The 15,913-nt window shown below is 49.4% G+C and overlaps 5 protein-coding genes across 5 annotated transcripts; 2 read left to right on the forward strand and 3 right to left on the reverse strand.

The window, feature by feature from the left end:
- Positions 1-43: 43 nt before the first annotated feature.
- Positions 44-1,894, reverse strand: TGAM01_v203388 (hypothetical protein; the record flags this gene model as incomplete). The annotated part of the gene is made up of 1 exon (XM_018801287.1): positions 44-1,894. One exon carries the CDS (start codon positions 1,892-1,894, stop codon positions 44-46), a length of 1,851 nt encoding a protein of 616 aa, XP_018665558.1.
- Positions 1,895-2,285: 391 nt separating this feature from the next.
- TGAM01_v203389 (hypothetical protein) lies at positions 2,286-4,638 on the reverse strand (the record flags this gene model as incomplete). Its single annotated transcript, XM_024549196.1, has 2 exons — positions 2,286-4,376; positions 4,432-4,638. The coding sequence occupies 2 exons, from the start codon at positions 4,636-4,638 to the stop codon at positions 2,286-2,288; spliced, it is 2,298 nt and encodes a 765-aa protein (XP_024406034.1).
- Positions 4,639-5,518: 880 nt separating this feature from the next.
- Positions 5,519-7,060, reverse strand: TGAM01_v203390 (pfs domain-containing protein; the record flags this gene model as incomplete). Its single annotated transcript, XM_024549197.1, has 1 exon — positions 5,519-7,060. One exon carries the CDS (start codon positions 7,058-7,060, stop codon positions 5,519-5,521), a length of 1,542 nt encoding a protein of 513 aa, XP_024406035.1.
- TGAM01_v203391 (hypothetical protein) lies at positions 6,422-6,961 on the forward strand (the record flags this gene model as incomplete). The annotated part of the gene is made up of 2 exons (XM_024549198.1): positions 6,422-6,469; positions 6,725-6,961. 2 exons carry the CDS (start codon positions 6,422-6,424, stop codon positions 6,959-6,961), a joined length of 285 nt encoding a protein of 94 aa, XP_024406036.1.
- Positions 7,061-8,057: 997 nt separating the features above from the next.
- On the forward strand, positions 8,058-12,161 carry TGAM01_v203392 (hypothetical protein; the record flags this gene model as incomplete). The annotated part of the gene is made up of 2 exons (XM_018801285.1): positions 8,058-11,415; positions 11,491-12,161. 2 exons carry the CDS (start codon positions 8,058-8,060, stop codon positions 12,159-12,161), a joined length of 4,029 nt encoding a protein of 1,342 aa, XP_018665556.1.
- Positions 12,162-15,913: the final 3,752 nt, after the last annotated feature.

Genomic DNA, 15,913 nt, shown 5'->3' on the forward strand with positions numbered 1-15,913 from the left:
ATTTTACTATAATTCTTTTCCATATGAAGCAGTCAAACAGCCATCATCCAAAGTGCCCATTAATCTTTGTCCAGCCTGGCCCATCGCATGTTTGCAGATAGGACAAAGGATCGGAGACCTTACGCGTAGCTTGGAGCTTCATTTTGCGCGCCTTGATCAAGTCTTTAATCTCCCAGACGTCCCACTTGATCACTCCGAGTCTCTCATAAACATCATTCCTGCCTTTTTCTTGGCAGAGCACAAGACCAATGCCCCAATCGCACCAAATCTGGCCCTTGGCTCGAGAGCTCTTTGAAGGTGGCTGAATGCGCGCCAGGAATAAGATGCCAATATTACGACCCTTTCGGCTTCTATGCAGCCATTGGAATTCGTCTGCTATTGTGATCTGATCAAATGGCTTCGTCATGGCGCTTCGGAACTCTTCGTGGAGTCCTTGGTTAAGTCTCAAAGCCGTCCTAGTAGTACCAACAACGTTCTGTGTAACTAGATAGAAAGTCTCTAGCGTTGTGTATTTGCCGTCAAATCGAACCATGACAGTGTCTTCGAATGTTGTGGCATAGAGACGAGCGCCGCCGGATCTGGTAATCATCTTCTTTTCCGCATCCATGGACGTGTCCGAGTCCATCTTCTGGCGCCAAAACAGATGAGCTTCATCCGTCAGGCTCATCTCTGGACTTACTCGCCAGGCCTTTCGAGGCTGACATGACCGGCTTTGCACCATGAGCTGGCTGGATATCGGATATCTCCGTAGCAATTGGGCGCCGAGCTGATCTTCAAGTTCTGATAAGCTGTATTTCTTTCCAGGGATGGCGTTCGGCGACGATTCGCCTAGCTGCATGTCAAAAACCTGCATGATGCCTCGGACGCGATCTGTTATTTCGTAGCACTGCCTCTGATGCGATGCTTTGAGAAGTGCCAAGGGGTTCCCCATTCGCAATGCGCGAGATTTTGAAGCGGTAGGGAGCTCGAGGGCTTTAAATATCTGCGCGTCTAGCCTCATCGCTTCCAATAAGCCCAGGTTATTGATGTCGGCTTCTAGGGCGTTTACTTTCTCCATGTCAACTTTTACGCCTTGATAAGTATGACCAATCCGAATATTCCTCAGTTTTAAAAGGATAGCATGCCAGCGGTAAATAAAATCCTTGAGCGTTCCCGATTGAACATGCGTAGCGCTCTGGAAAGCAAATAGGTCTCGATGAGTTCCATCTCTATACATGAGAATCGCTCGTGGGCTTAGAAATGCCTCCTGCAGCGTCCAAAGAGATGAAAACCACGGATCAGCTCTTAGTCTTCGGAGATGCGTTTGAACGTGTTCTGTCCAGGCATCCAAGTCGGGACTTTGGTGAGCTCCCACCTCAACGCCAATCACGGGTCTCTCAATATTCCTTAAACCACTCCACCATTCTTTGATCTCTGCGCGGCGAAAAGTTGTCAACCATACGATGACTTCGCTTGCGCCCTCAAAGATTCTGGCTTGCCTGCCCACTTCCTTGTAATAATCCTCTGTGTGGGGCTTTGTCTGGTCTATACATGCAACATCCAGCCACACAAACACAACCGGTTCAAAGCCGTCTTCAGCTGGAGGATTGGCAGCATTGATAACAAGCTGATGAAATTCGTCCGCCGTAAATTGTGAGGGCCTCATACGCGGAATGTTCCAAGGTACGCCCTTGACTTGCAGGTATGGCGTCGAGGCATATTCTGGTTCGGTGTTTCTGACGTAAAACCGGCCCCAAGTATACGAAATGGCGTTGTATTTTGGCTCTTTGTGGGTGCCATAGTTGTTGCCGGGCTGCCAGGGGTACGATGTCATGGAGGGAACATGAAGCAGTCGACGCGGCCAGCGGCTATTCTCGAACAATTGAGAAGTGTCCTTCTTCACTGGACGACGCATTTTTCGCGATCTTAGACAGATATCATGCCATAAAGAACAATATGAGACCAGGCAGAAATATCTGAAAGGGCCGACATGTGTGAACGCATGACAGATTGGGATATCAGCTGGGTACACGTAGGTATTTATACCTTCATGGGTACTTGCACGCATTCAGCGCTGTAACAAGGAAACGACTCCTTCGAGCACATGAGGAGCGGGGTAACACCGTTTATTCATCTAGTCTCTAGAGGAGACGGCATAATCGCCAGAAGGATTTGCGTAGCTCTAACTCTTATAGGGTATCATTGCAGAATGAGAAGCAATCAACGCACTTGTTGATATATTGTACGCTATAGATGCCGATTTTCATATATTTCGATGTGGTGAAGCGCCAAGGAGTTTCCCACTCTCAGTAGCTCTCTGGCCGCTCTATCAGTCTTTTATCACTGCCCTTGAATAGCCCTAGTATAGCTTTAAATTTGCCAGCAGACATTTTTTTTGATTCTTTTTTATATCGGCCAGTAAAGTTTTGCTTGCACAACGTTGCTTCTTTTGAGCCATTGCTAAGTTTGGCCGAACACATGTTGCAGCAAAATTCAAAAACTAAAATTTGAAGAGTATGAATGCCAATAAATCTATCATTAGCGTCCCAGTTCCTCCGACTGACTGGTCTGTACCTTGGCGGAAGCCATAGAACTCTTTTCTTGCTATTAGTCATCCAAGTGTCCCCTCTCGCAAAGCCGTAATTGCTTGTGTTCGCCGGAAGACCTAGATTTCGAACGACCCAAGCCGAGTCGAAGATGCCCATAAGAGTTTTCTTAGAGCTAGGTAAGCTCTCTAGGTGATAAATCCAGTTATCCCGCGCTGCAAAAGAATGAAAGGATTCTGGCGACGTAACTTGCTGAATTGTGGTTGCTGTGCGCGTGCCAGACGTAAGATCCCATATACCAAGTTCCCAAGGCTCAAAGTGAATAACTGCCAAACGTTTGCCATCCGATGAGAAAATTAGCACCACATCAAAAGCAGCAGCTTCTTTTAGCTTCCACAGTCGCTTTCCTGAAGAGGTGTCCCATATATTGATTGTGCCATTACTGGACGCGATAGCCATTTGCTTCCAATCTTGAGACAAAACTGACATGCTCTCAGCAAAGAATCTGGGAAAATGGTTCTGAAAAAGCAATTTTGGAGGACATGAATCTATGCTCCATATCTGTAGGCTCGATTCCCGAGCGCAAGCCAGCCGTGTAGAGTCCGGAGAAAGAATAGAGTAATATCTCGACGGTATAGCTGTAGATGTCTGGGAAATAGAATCCCACAGCATAATGTCATTTAAATAGTTTCTAATGAGTAGTTTTGTGGCATCAGGAGAGAAATTCACACGCCCGTATGTATTGGTCTCTTTAAGGTTTGTAGGAAGTATGCAGTCTTCCTCGGTAACGCTCAACACAAAGATTTGATCTGAGCCCGAGCAGGCGAATAACTGTTGTTTGTCTGCCGAGAAAGCCATTGAAACACAAGAGATAGCAATCTTCTGTATTAAGTTCCCTGAAGCAGTCTCCCAAATCCAGGTGCTCGACTCACGAAAACTTGCCGCGAGTAGACTGTTGTCAGCTGAGAAGCAAAGACTTCTAATATAAATCGCATCATGTTGCTTATCATGCTCAAGTTTCATTATCATCCTGTCCATCATTGAGTCCCAAAAGAGGATACGCTCACGATTTTGGAGAATAACCAAGAGACGGCCCTTGGACGAAAAGCAAGTGCCATCTATATGCTTCAAATCTCTATAGTGGATGAATGTCCCAGTCAGCACATCTAAAGTCTCGACAGAGTCACTGGTATAACATGCTAATAAATCGTCATTCATTGAAAAGGCGAGGTGATGTGCAGAACTTGGCCGCCTCCAAATAAGTTCGCATGTATCAGTGTTCCAGAGCTCAATAAAACGAGACGAAAGCGATGCAAGGACATTTTGTCTTCTAGGAGAGAGTGATATTGAAGTAATCCGATTTTCTTGGTCTTGTGCTGGGAGCTTTTTGCGATTCCCTTTTGAAACGTCCCATATTGTTATGCCGCCGTCATGATAAGCTGCGAGCTTGTCATTATCTAAAGGCGAAAATACAGCTCCTTTGTGCGAGTCAAAATCGTCAATTGTGCGCATCAATATCCCTGAGCCAGTGTCCCAGATTTTGATTGATTGGTCCCATGATGTAGACGCTATTCGGTCGCCTCTGCATGAAATGGCAATTGATGAGACCGCCCGTTCATGTCCTTCCAGCATCCGCGGACGCCAATTTGCTTCCAGTTGTGGTCCGATTATAACCCACTTTGGCATGTCTTTCTTGAAAAGCTGACGAATCAAGCTATTATCCGGACTGAAGAGTAGGGCCGAAACGTAAGTTTGCAGAGGCGCGTCATGTATGGCGTCCGCAAACTCCTGGACAAATCGACAGGCATCTCTGACGAGGTCTTTGATAGGGGTTGCTAGTTGTGTCTTCCTCTATTGTATCAGGTCAACAAGAGTGATTAAGATTGATAAAATTGATTTTACTCACAACCTGCCTCTCTAGCTCCTGTAGATCGACGGCTCCCTTCGGAATGTTGCGCAGGAGAGCAAGTGCCTCTAACCAATATAAATACTTCGACCGAAGGAAATCTTCAAGAGCTTTCATTCCAATGTCTTCTTGTGGGAGCGAATCGAGAAAGTGGTCAATCCAGTAGACGCATGAATACCGCACAGCAGCTAGTGGATCGGGATCCATAGCGGGAATATTGTGTATGGAATACCCTGGCTCTTCCAAACCGTAAATATCTTTCTTCAGATTCATCATCATGTTTGAGAGAGACGCAGAGAGAATTTTATTATGTGTTTTTCTTGGAAGGAAAAGTTCATCGGGTGCCTTATTAACTAGATAGTCTTTGGCGGATTGGTGGACAAAGTAAACAGTTTGGTCCTGCAGAACAAGAAACGAGCCACAAAGCCCCGGTATCTGTTCGGAAATATCGCATAGTGCATTATTCTCTCCGACTTTTCTTGGATTGAGTTCCACCAGAGAGGCCAATTCCAGTATTGTCAGAGGCCGGTAGGCAGCAAGAGCAATAGCCAGAATCTGCCTCCCAAGGTCAATCGCATTCACGTCGCATATCTTTTGCATCATTCGTTGATACAAATTATCAAGTCCTGGAGGGAATCTATCCAACACTGAGCGCACTTGAAACCTTGGCACCCGTTTCAGATTATCGCAAACCAAAGCTACCCAGAGGAAGGTACCATTGGCATGTTTCATGAGGTATTGCTCTACTTCAGTCTGGGTATCATCATCAACGTTCAGTTCTCGGACTTTGTGCCGGATGTATGATGCAACAGCCGCAGCAACAGAAGTTGAATTGAGCTCAAGACTCACACTTGGTGTACTTTCGGCGTCTTCTAGTCGCTTCTGGATATCTAACTCGTTGCGACTCGATACTAACACTTTTACCCGCGCAGATGAGGTTAAAATCTCTATTATCAGATCGAGGAGCTGATGTAAGCCTTGAAAGCATTCGTCCAGTGCATCAATAATCAGGATTGTGTCCTTTAAATTAGGGTCTTGGAGGATGTTGGCCAGGATTTGCGAAAGTGCAACCCAGGCATTTTGATCCTCAAACACGGTCTTGCCCACGTCGTCGTACTTTGTCCGGATATGCGGCATAAGAGTGCTGCTTTCGGACTAGCATGTATATGAGACCACGTAGGATAGCTACTGAGTTATTGATGCGGGAGTCGGTCTGTTGGCAAAAGAAGTAAGAGAGGTTGTAGGCAGCAGACTTCTCTATCTCATCCGCAATGCCACACAACAACATTGTCTTCCCTTTTCCAGGGTTTCCCCTAATCCAGAGAAGAGGGCATTTGGGGTCATTGCGCCATTGCATAAACGCACCATTTGTCAAGATCCAGGCGTATGAGTCCCGTAGCAAGCCACCCTTGGTCATTTGAATGCGCTTCTTATCGTCAGCAGGGTCTGTGCTGCGTAGGTCTCTCAAACATTCTCTGTTCTCCCGAGAGTCTTCAATTTGTGTAGAACCCGGATTCTTAACCAGGGCAGCAACCCGTTGATCGGTCTTGGGATAATGCTCGATGAGTCCTTTGACAACTGATGCCGCAGTGGCAGCGGCGAAGTTTTGCCAGTCCTTATTGTTATGGCTGTCGGCATAATCGCAAACGCCCTTGACGATGATACAAGGGTATTCGTCCCAGATGCCGGATCCTTCTGTTTCGAACGCTAGAATATCGTGCTCTCTCGCCAGTCTGTCACGACCAATCCCAGACTTGAGCACTGTATCTCCTGAACCAACTCGTCCAATGAAAACAGATGGCGCTTGAGCATCTTTGATGTTTCCGTCCTCCTCCAGCTGTTTCTTCTGCTTGATACGGATGCGCGGCACTAAGCGAGCAGGATCGCAGCCGAGTTGGTCGCATGAAAGTTTTCTGGAGGCCTCGCATACGAGATTTTCGTTCTGATCACTATTTGAACATCTACATGTTGGCGAAGTGCGGTGCTTATGATGGTAACTTGGTTCAAACAACTTGTCATTCGACGACCCCGGGTATGCGTAAGTTACAGTCTTTCGGTGTCTTTGATCTCTCTCTTCGAAAGTTCGCTGAATCACGTCCAAAAGAAAAGCAGCTCGCTTCTCCAGACGGTCGCTCCCGCGATCTGTCTCCAGAATGGCAGTGAAGCTTCGAATGTTCTTGCTTGCCCTACCGGGTTGTGCATCAATTGTATCTGTTGTTTTGAAAGCGTCCGGGTACCGGCTGCCGCGGTCATACTGGACAACAGTTTTACTGATAATAACGTCGCCCAGTAGGAGTTCTTCGCCCTTCACAAACGGCACGCCACCGCATATTCCATTCAAAAAAAGGACTTTTATGTCCGGATAGCTCGATCGGAGGCTAGCTGCAGAGCCTGCTGCCTCGACTTTTCCGATGCCAGGGAGAAGCAGGACGACAATATTGAAGCCGCCCATAGACCCAGTTGTATAAGTGTTGTTATCCCCTCTTGCTCTTCCATATGGGTCTCCTTCTTCATCCCAACACTGATCTAGAAGAATCACAACAGCATTGTATTCAAACGGTAGGGCGCAGACAATCGCTATCTCGAACTCGTCGCGACTGGCAGGACGAGATACTGCAGGCTTGGACATGGTGACGTAATAAAGCGAAGGCCATCTAAAGATCAGCAGTTATAATAAAGAGATTTGCAGAGTGAGATTTTGAATAGTTAACAATTTCGTTTTTATCAAACGAATATTTAGACATTTGATGCCTCAAGTATGTGCTTTTATTCGTGCCTGAACATTTGTTGGGCATTGGGCGCCGATATCCCTTGAGCAAAGAGTACATATACTACTAGTAGCTACTACTAGTAGGTTCACAGAGACATAGGTAGGTAAGGCTCCAACTTTGGAGCCCAAGGGATCAAAGAAAACAAAAACACTGCACGAGGCTCTCTTCCTCCAAGGTGGCGGAGGTCTGCACTAATCTAGACCGAACCCAGCAGGCGGCGATGCCTGCCTATAGCAGAGCCAACCACGGCTGCAAGACAACAGTCAAAAGTATACATTATGTAGTAGCTATTACCAAAGATGCTTTTGTTTATACAGTTCGATGTTATTCATGTTTCCCTGAAATACTTCACTTCATGTTGTCCCAGGGGTCGCAGCCCCTCCATCAGATAAAGCCGGATTATCCATTCTTCCCACCTCTTATCCCTCTTATCGGACAATAACCAGCCGGGGTCTGCACTCCCGCATCTTAGCGCACAAGGCCAGGTACAAGCGATGCCAGACTGGTCCAAGCCAGCAGAAACGCGTGGGATGAGGTCAGGGATGTACCTGTACATCCATCTCGCTATCAACTCCAGCAAGCTCCTCCGATCTTCAGCGCTTCAGCACCTCGACATCACGCCAAATCGCATCATCAGCTCCAGCATCGTCTTACCAGCATCCACTCTGCAGAATTGACTCGCTTCTCCTCCGTTTTGCGCTGCTTCCATCATCACATGTCTCTCGCTGGCCGCCCATTCCGCATCCACCCCCTCGACCCCCTCGATCTGTCCATCACCACCCGAAGCTACAGCCTCTCAGCCTCGCGCCTGAGGATCGACAAGGCTCGACTCCGGCCTCCCATCAAGCCGAGTGAATGCAACCACTAAACCCCTTTCTAGCCGCCTTCTTCAAGAGCCAGGTCGCCGCACAGTGCACCCCCGTCCACCACCACATCCTGCTGGTGCCGCTGACCGATGTGCTTCTCACCCATCGCGAGACGGAGAGCGGCGCCCCGGCCCACGAGGTCGTCGCCTCGGACGAGTTCCTAGCCAGCCATGTGCTGCGCATCCCCGGCCCCGACGGCCCTGTGGCTGGCAAGGACAGCTCGCAGAACCTGCGCGAGGCGCGAGGCAAGGCTCGCCAGTTTAACACACTGAACGGGAGGAGCGTCATCGTCAAGGACTCGTTCATCTACAGCAACAAAGGTATACCCGGCAAGAGAAGCTCAAGCAAGGCACCTCCGGTAGCTAATCCTATCATGTTCTCAGGATTTAAGAATCTTGCGCAAGCCCAGATCCTCAATGACACCATATGGTACCCGGATGTCACCGAACCGCGACAATGGCTGGTATACTACATCTCGAAGCCTCTGATTGGAGCCTGGGAGGAGGTCAGGCTTGAGCCTGCAGTGCTCGTATCGGGAGTCAGGAGCCGTGCCGCCGCAGAGCAACAACAAAAACGGCAAGCTAACGGCGACTCAGCCGATGCCCTGCCGCGCAAAAAGGACATTAGGAGCTTTCAGGATCTTCTCAACCACTTCCCCATGATTGCCCGGCAGATGCAGCCCGGGTTAGAAAAGCTCTTTGTTGAGTTTACGACAGTCTTCCAGAAACCCCTACCACCGCCGCCATCGGCTTCATACATTCCCGACCCCAAACCAGATGGTCCTGTTACTTCTGCTGCTAGAAGAGCAAGGGCAGACAGCTTGACAGCTAGAAATGGGAAAGCTCATCTACATAATAACTTGCCTGTGGAAGAAGACTTTTATGCGGAAGATGATGAGGATATCATGCGCGCTTCGCTCGAGAGCGCGGTTACAGCTGCCATTGATATCTTTCAGGGGGTGGATAAACAACAGCTGTCTCTACTAGGCGCCACAACAGACTTGACAGGTCCGCTAGTGGAAAAGCTCATTGAGCGCTACATTGCTGAAAATGTCCATGGCCTGTTATTCGGCAAGCTCAGTGCCATTAAGAGACGAGATGACCTGGAACTGGAAGCCAAGATACGCAAAATGGAGTTTATCGACATCTCTCAGCTTGGCATCGCTATTGATGGAGGCCTAAAGGCTAAGAATGATCTCGTTACCCAACTCAACCCTGCTGTCGATGAATTCAGGAGGATATCCAACGCCATGAGTCCGCCGGAAATGTTGGACCTATTACTGTCAACAATGAAGATTGCTTCGCAGCTAACCGATACTTCACGGCCTCTAGCCGGCGCCTCAACGGAGGCATCTACTTCTGAAAAGGCCATCATGACCGTCAATGCAGATACCCTAGTTTCGCTACTGTTATACGTCATCATTCGGTCTCAAGTGAGAAATCTACAGGCTCGACTCACCTATATAAGAAATTTCAACTTTGTCGAAGATGTAGATAGCGGGGAGATGGGCTATGCTTTGAGCACTTTCGAAGCCGTTCTGGCATATCTCTTCGCAGACTCGGCAGGATTGCGCCGTGCCAGCAAGAAGAACAGAGCCTTGTGGGATGCCGCCAAGGGGGCGGATATGAAGGCGCTGAGAGATATTATGGAGCCAAGCCCTGGCGCTGTTGATGACGACGACATTGAAGATAGTGACAGCGATGCAAATGATCGAATCCCAGCTAATGTCGGATTCAATAATCCGCCGCGCAGTTCGTCGAGGCGAAACTCGCTTGTTTTGAGCTCCTCGGACCGATTTTCTCATGGCACCGGACTCGGTCACGTTTTCCCCTTTCAACTCTCCAACGGCGATGGCGCAAGCGATTCGCTCCTTGATCTGCCAGTGAAGAAGATTAAGCGCGTGGCCATGGATACGCGCAGTCTATCCAGCGCATCAGAATTCTCATACCACTCCATGACAGCAAGCGTTGGCTCTCTGAGCAGTGCGCTAGAGGGTGACATATCTGTGGAGAGGCTTGCGCATACCAGCAGTGCCTTGGGAGAGTCAGTCTTGATGATGGCTGTGCAGGGCGGAAGTGTGGAAATCCTGGAATATCTCTTGTCCCTGTCCGGATATTATCCGTTTGACATTGTACTAACCGACGTGAACAACGAAAACACGACGCTTTTGAGCGCCGCCGTCCAGCTAGGGAACCGAGACCTCATTAGCTCACTTCTTGATTATCTCCTTGGCAAAGCCAATCCGATACAGCTGGCGCAATATTTCTCAGTACAGGACGTCTGGGGCCGAAGCGTTGGACACTATCTGTTCAACGCGCCGTGGATGATTAATTCTATCGGGACTCTTATTCAATGGCGCCAAAGAGACAAAAATGGACAGACGCCGCTTTTTGCGCTGTGTCGCTGTTACGACCACGTAGATTACTATGCTATGGTGGAGGATGGCATACGGGCTGCGCAGCAATCACAGCTTGATGGGCAGCCGCTACATGTCGACGAACACATTGACGGCAAAGGCAACACCCTGTTGCACATTATGAATGATCCGAGATTGGCATTGAGAATCTTACAATTCTGCGATGTGGATGTAAATGCTACAAACGAGAAGAAGTTTACGGCATTGATGGTTGCCAGCAAATATGGCCGATACGACATGGTCAGGGCTCTTTTTGCCGACCCTCGGGTAGACCTTGGAGCTAAAGAATTACGGGGTCTCACCGCGGTAGAGCTGGCTAAGGACGACGAGGTGAGAAATAGGATCGATGACCTCGGGCTTTTCAGCATGCCACCAGCACGGGATGGGCGGATCACGGGCGTGGTCAGGGCCTTTTTCGTGGAAGATAGTACTGTACGGTTGGTTCTCAAGTCGGCAGCTCCAACGGACCATGATAGTTATACCGTAACTACGAGCCGCCGATCCCTGACCGATTTCGAGCAGTTGGCACGCCTGCTGGCTGAGGAGAATCCAGCATCGTGGATCCCGTCCATGGCAGACACCCGATGGCCATTTCAGCTGCCGTCCCGGCCGTCTCGAGCAGCGTTGCGAGATATTCAGACACGAACCGACTGGTTCCTGAAGATTATGCTGAGCCATCCTACTCTTTCTACCCACGAGATGCTATGGGAGTTTTTCTTGGTACCGGAGCTACAGCTAGAGGTCATGGAGCAGAGAACAAAGCTCAAAGCAGAAACAAGATTAGAAAAGGTTCGAGAGGAGTACGAGCCGATGGAAGACATACGAGTAGTGGAACAATTTGTTGACCACGCTCGCGATATGGTTCGAAGCGTCAGCTATTCGACCAAGAGCGTAACGAGGCGTGCCAATGCCGCCACTCAAGTTGCCGCTGGTGAGTAAACCCCATACTTGGCTGGAAATCACGATGGAGTAGAACACGGCTGATGATGAGAAACCCTTTCGCTAGATTATTATGATGCAGCAGCGTTGCTCTACCGAGCTGTCTTTACTATCCAATTTCTTCCACCGCAGCACATTGTCGGCATGGAGGTGTTTGTCAGAGCCATGGCGCCGGCACAACACAACCCTCAGATTATATTCCATACCACGCTAATGGCGATTCAGTCCACAGTACAGGCAATGCTTTTATCACTATCCAAACCCGCAAGCCTTATTGGGCAAATCACAGCAGCGAAGCGAGAGGCGGACAGAAACGACAGCGCTGCAACACGACCTTCGCGATGGGCCCTGGGTTTGCTTGATGACTCTAGACAACGAAATCAGGAAGAAAAGGGGAAGCGGGCGCGCGAATCACGAGAGCAAGCAGCTTTTCTCTCCAAGGAACTCCGATACACACAACAAACGGTGGCAGCCGAACTGGCTGGGTGGAAGGAGTCACACGATCAGGTGGCTATCCGGGCCATTCGCGATTATGCCCGGGGCATGGCGGTGCAAGAGAGAATAAGGCTCGAAGGCATGATGCGAGCGTTGAGAATAGTGCGCATGGGTAACTATCAGCAAGGCGTGATGAACACCATGTCTCAGCGACGACCGCCATCGCCTCCAACGGATGGGAAGCAAGAGGCCGAAGATGGGGATGATGTGCCACCTGGAAACGAAACGAGTGGAGCGGAGTGAGTTGTAGAGCGGGGATAGACGATGAGGTTTTGTGACGGGCTGGTTTGTCCATCATCGACCGCATGCCAGCGTATAAGCGAGGCTACGATAGAAGACGCGTCACGAAGTGGGTGTTTGCCAAAGACGTGATAGCATCAAAAAACTCGTTGGACAGGGGCCTACGGGGTTGGGCCTCGACAAGGAGAGGGCTACAAAAATTAGAACAGACGAGGGTGAATGAAATGGGACGGTTAGCGTGTGCATGATGTGTCGGTGCTGGATACCTGACGACTAAACCCTGATTCAGGCACTTGGGTTGGCCTTGGCGTTGGGGAGAAACCGATGAGAAGACTATTCTACAAGATTTTATTTATAATGTTCATGATAGAAAAGACAGCGATGATATTTTTTGGTTTGGACTGGTACTACTTGTTCAGTTGGTGTATTGGCCGGTAATGTTGATATTATGCTCGACGTCTTGCTGGGTGTGGGATAAAGTATATGATACTCGACATATTAGTTGATGGGAGTATGGCTACCCTGTTACAACTAAAGCAAGCGTTGCTGCATACGAAGGAATGCAGGGCGAATCTTCATGTCCCCACGTTATGTACGCCAGATAGATTAACAACAGACGGTGAGAGCACGTTTGATACCCGAGGACAAGTCAAAAATTGAATGGAATCCAAGGCTAGATGAGTGAAAGAATCCCAGTTGATGCCAGCAAAAAGCATACAAAAAAGATCACGAACGGCTACGCAAGCATGCATGAAGCCCAAGCTAGCATTCTTAAGAGTCATACTTGCAGTAGAGACAACGCACACTGGAGCTCTTTAGATGTGTTTCAAAACAAAAAGATGGGGCTGCCCGCCCAACTGACGTTTGAGAATGGAGATGGTTCTCGTGCCCCAGGCAAAGATGAAACATCCGAACTTTTGCAATTTTTTCCCTCTTCTTTTTCGTGGGATAACCGAACTTGCTTACAATCTATGCTAGGGTAGAAGAAACACTTGACAACACAGCAAACATGAACACGTTGATTTCTGTGGGGTGCAAATTTTAGGCTTACTTGGAAGTAGTTTAGCTCGGATGCCCAAATTTTGGCGTGGGGCACTTGAAAACGGGCGGAGCTAAAGAAAGACTGAGGAAGAGGGATGGGCCAATCAGGGGGGGGAAGTGGCGTGCAGCGAGCCGATTGGCTGAGGAGGGCGGATAGACGACGCGCCGGGCTTAAATTTAGAGATTGAGAATAAGAGACGGAAAGGAAATGGAAGAGGCGCGTGTTGAGGAGGAGCAGTAGCAGCCTTACACGCGTCAATTTGATATCTGCTGGTAGCACTAGGTACTTGCTTTTACGAGCAGTAGGACTTTTTCTGGGTTAGAATAGAAGTATATGTAAGTTTGTGGTATAGAGTACAAGGTGTATTAATAGGCGGCTGCGGCGAATGAGCTGCGCGTAACTATACTTGCTGAGAGGGCTTTACGGCCGGTGATTGGACGATGGGGTTTACGCGCCTGGATAACTTGCTCTATAGAGATGAACGGACGATGTATCGGATGTTGCAGTATATAATAGACGTCTATTACAGTACACGCAAGAAGTATGAAGTGGACAAGGTGAGTTCCCGTTTAGCCAAGACAAGCGAATTTGCGCAACCGCCGCGGTGGGACGCCGAAGCGCCGAAAATGGAAACAGTCCAAAGGCGCACGTAAACTACAGTAAGATTCGGCTCCTCAGCTTGTGAACCTCTCACCTTGTCTCCCCAGATCCGTGCGGCAAAAGAGCCAGACGCTCGGATCACTGGCTGGGACCGACGCTGAGAATGCCGGGATACGGCCAGATTTTTATCCTAATTTCCCTAGGTGTAAGACAAAGAGACACAAGGTTTATGTTAGCAGCCTGGTTAAGCGCTCGGCGGGTGGAAGGGCCCGCTCTAAGCGCCCGGAAGGGAACTGCGCCTAAGTGCGGCAAGAGGCTTCTGGCTTTTTGGCCTGTCTCAGTGGTGTAACGGCGTAAGTGTACTTGATTTAATTTTCAATTTTAAAGTTTTAATTTGGAGAGAAGTGAAAAGACTCGGTGTGTAAGTAGTAGAAGGTAAAAATAGAATTTTTTTGCTCGGTACGACCCGGACGGTTTATTGCCGTTGCTGCATGTACTTCGATGGTGTACGAGATTATTACTGCATTGCACGAGTACCTTTTGTAATTGATGGAAGAGCGGTGACCAGCCCTTTTTTATTCTGGGAGCCTGATAGATGTACTGTATCTGAGTGGAGAGCATAGAGAGAGCCTCTTTGCTCGGCGCGACAAAACAATAAAAGAAAAAGCTACGATAATGAAAGCAGCAACGCGACGCGAGATGCGTTTCTCGTTTCGCGACGTTGGAAGCAATCGCGAACATTCTGGCGGGTTTATTTTCTGCCAAGCCCCAGTCAAAGATCTTCCCAAGATCTCGCATCGCAAATCGCAGCTTTCGCGCGCGTCCAACACGCATAACGGCAGCAAATCTCGCTCGAGCCAACAGAACACGTCGGGAACTAGGGATGAGTCACTGGACTTTGGGGACTGAGCCGGGACTGGATGTCGTTTCTCGCTGGGCAGCCACTCACGGGCCCGGCGCCTGCAGCCAAAACCCGCTCAGCCCCCCCGGTAAACGTTGACGTCTGAGCCCTGCATCTTCTGCTTCCCCCCCCTTGTCCTGTGTAAAGTACCCAAAAAGCCGTATTTTCAACGTTTAGTGGTGGGTAGAGGAAAAAGAGAAGCGGGGACTTATACGCCCCCATCTGGGTAGCATTTGCGCTAAAAGCTGTCTACCCTTGTCCCTCTATGTCGCTTTTCTCTTTTGTCTGCCGTTGCAAAGTCCCCAAAGCCTCGTCTGCCGGGCCGGCATTCAATCTGTCTGCTACGGATATGTGCGGTCAGCAGGCTGGAGGGAGCAGGTTCCCAGTCTTCAGGTGAATGAAGACGAAAATACGACGGGATACATGGAGAGAGAGAAGAGGCCGCGCGGGGGCGGTAGCAGACTTTGGATCCTTTGTCTGAGCCTGAGTTCGGGAAGTTTTCATCTTGTACGACTGCCTGCTAGGTATCAAGTCGGGCAGCAGCAACGATGCTAATTCTCGATTTCACCGCTTCTATGACTCTTCCTCATTAGTATTCTCTCTCTTTCTTACTCCTGCTTTGCTGTACATTCACACTTACACGTCTTCATCTGTTTCAAAGACCGCCATCGCCATATCAAAATCACGCCCAAGTGGGCAGACCAGAACGCGGCACAGCATGGGTAAAGGCGTGTGAGTGGACCAAACAGTAACCGCAACCCAGAAGCTCAACGTAAAAGCAGAGCCCGCTAAGCCGCCTCGCTGATCCACGAGCCGCTCTCAAGACCCAGACCAGGGCCAGACAGGCTGCTGCGACTCTGGGGCTGGGCCGCTAAGAAAACTGGCTGGGCCGGGGTGGTGCAGGGCAGAGCAGAACAGAACACACGCCTCTCTCTTATACACGCCCCCCTGTCCTTCTGTCTCTCTCTAAGCCAGACCAGACGACAGGCCGTGGTCCCTGCGGCCATCTTCGGACCCTCAAACCCAGACGCTGCGAGAGGATAAGAAGTCGGCTTCGTCCCTTGGTTTCCAATCGTTCTCGTCTCACTCACTCCAGATCGCCTCGACAATCCCTCTCCTCCAATCCTCATTTGTTTTTTTTGTTCACGTCTTTTATTTCCTAGTCTTTGCCTCATCTGTTTCTCTCTACCAACCTCACCTCTGCATTCACTT

This window comes from Trichoderma gamsii (genome assembly GCF_001481775.2).
Source record: "Trichoderma gamsii strain T6085 chromosome Unknown Scaffold_9.2, whole genome shotgun sequence".
NCBI classification, from domain to species: domain Eukaryota; kingdom Fungi; phylum Ascomycota; class Sordariomycetes; order Hypocreales; family Hypocreaceae; genus Trichoderma; species Trichoderma gamsii.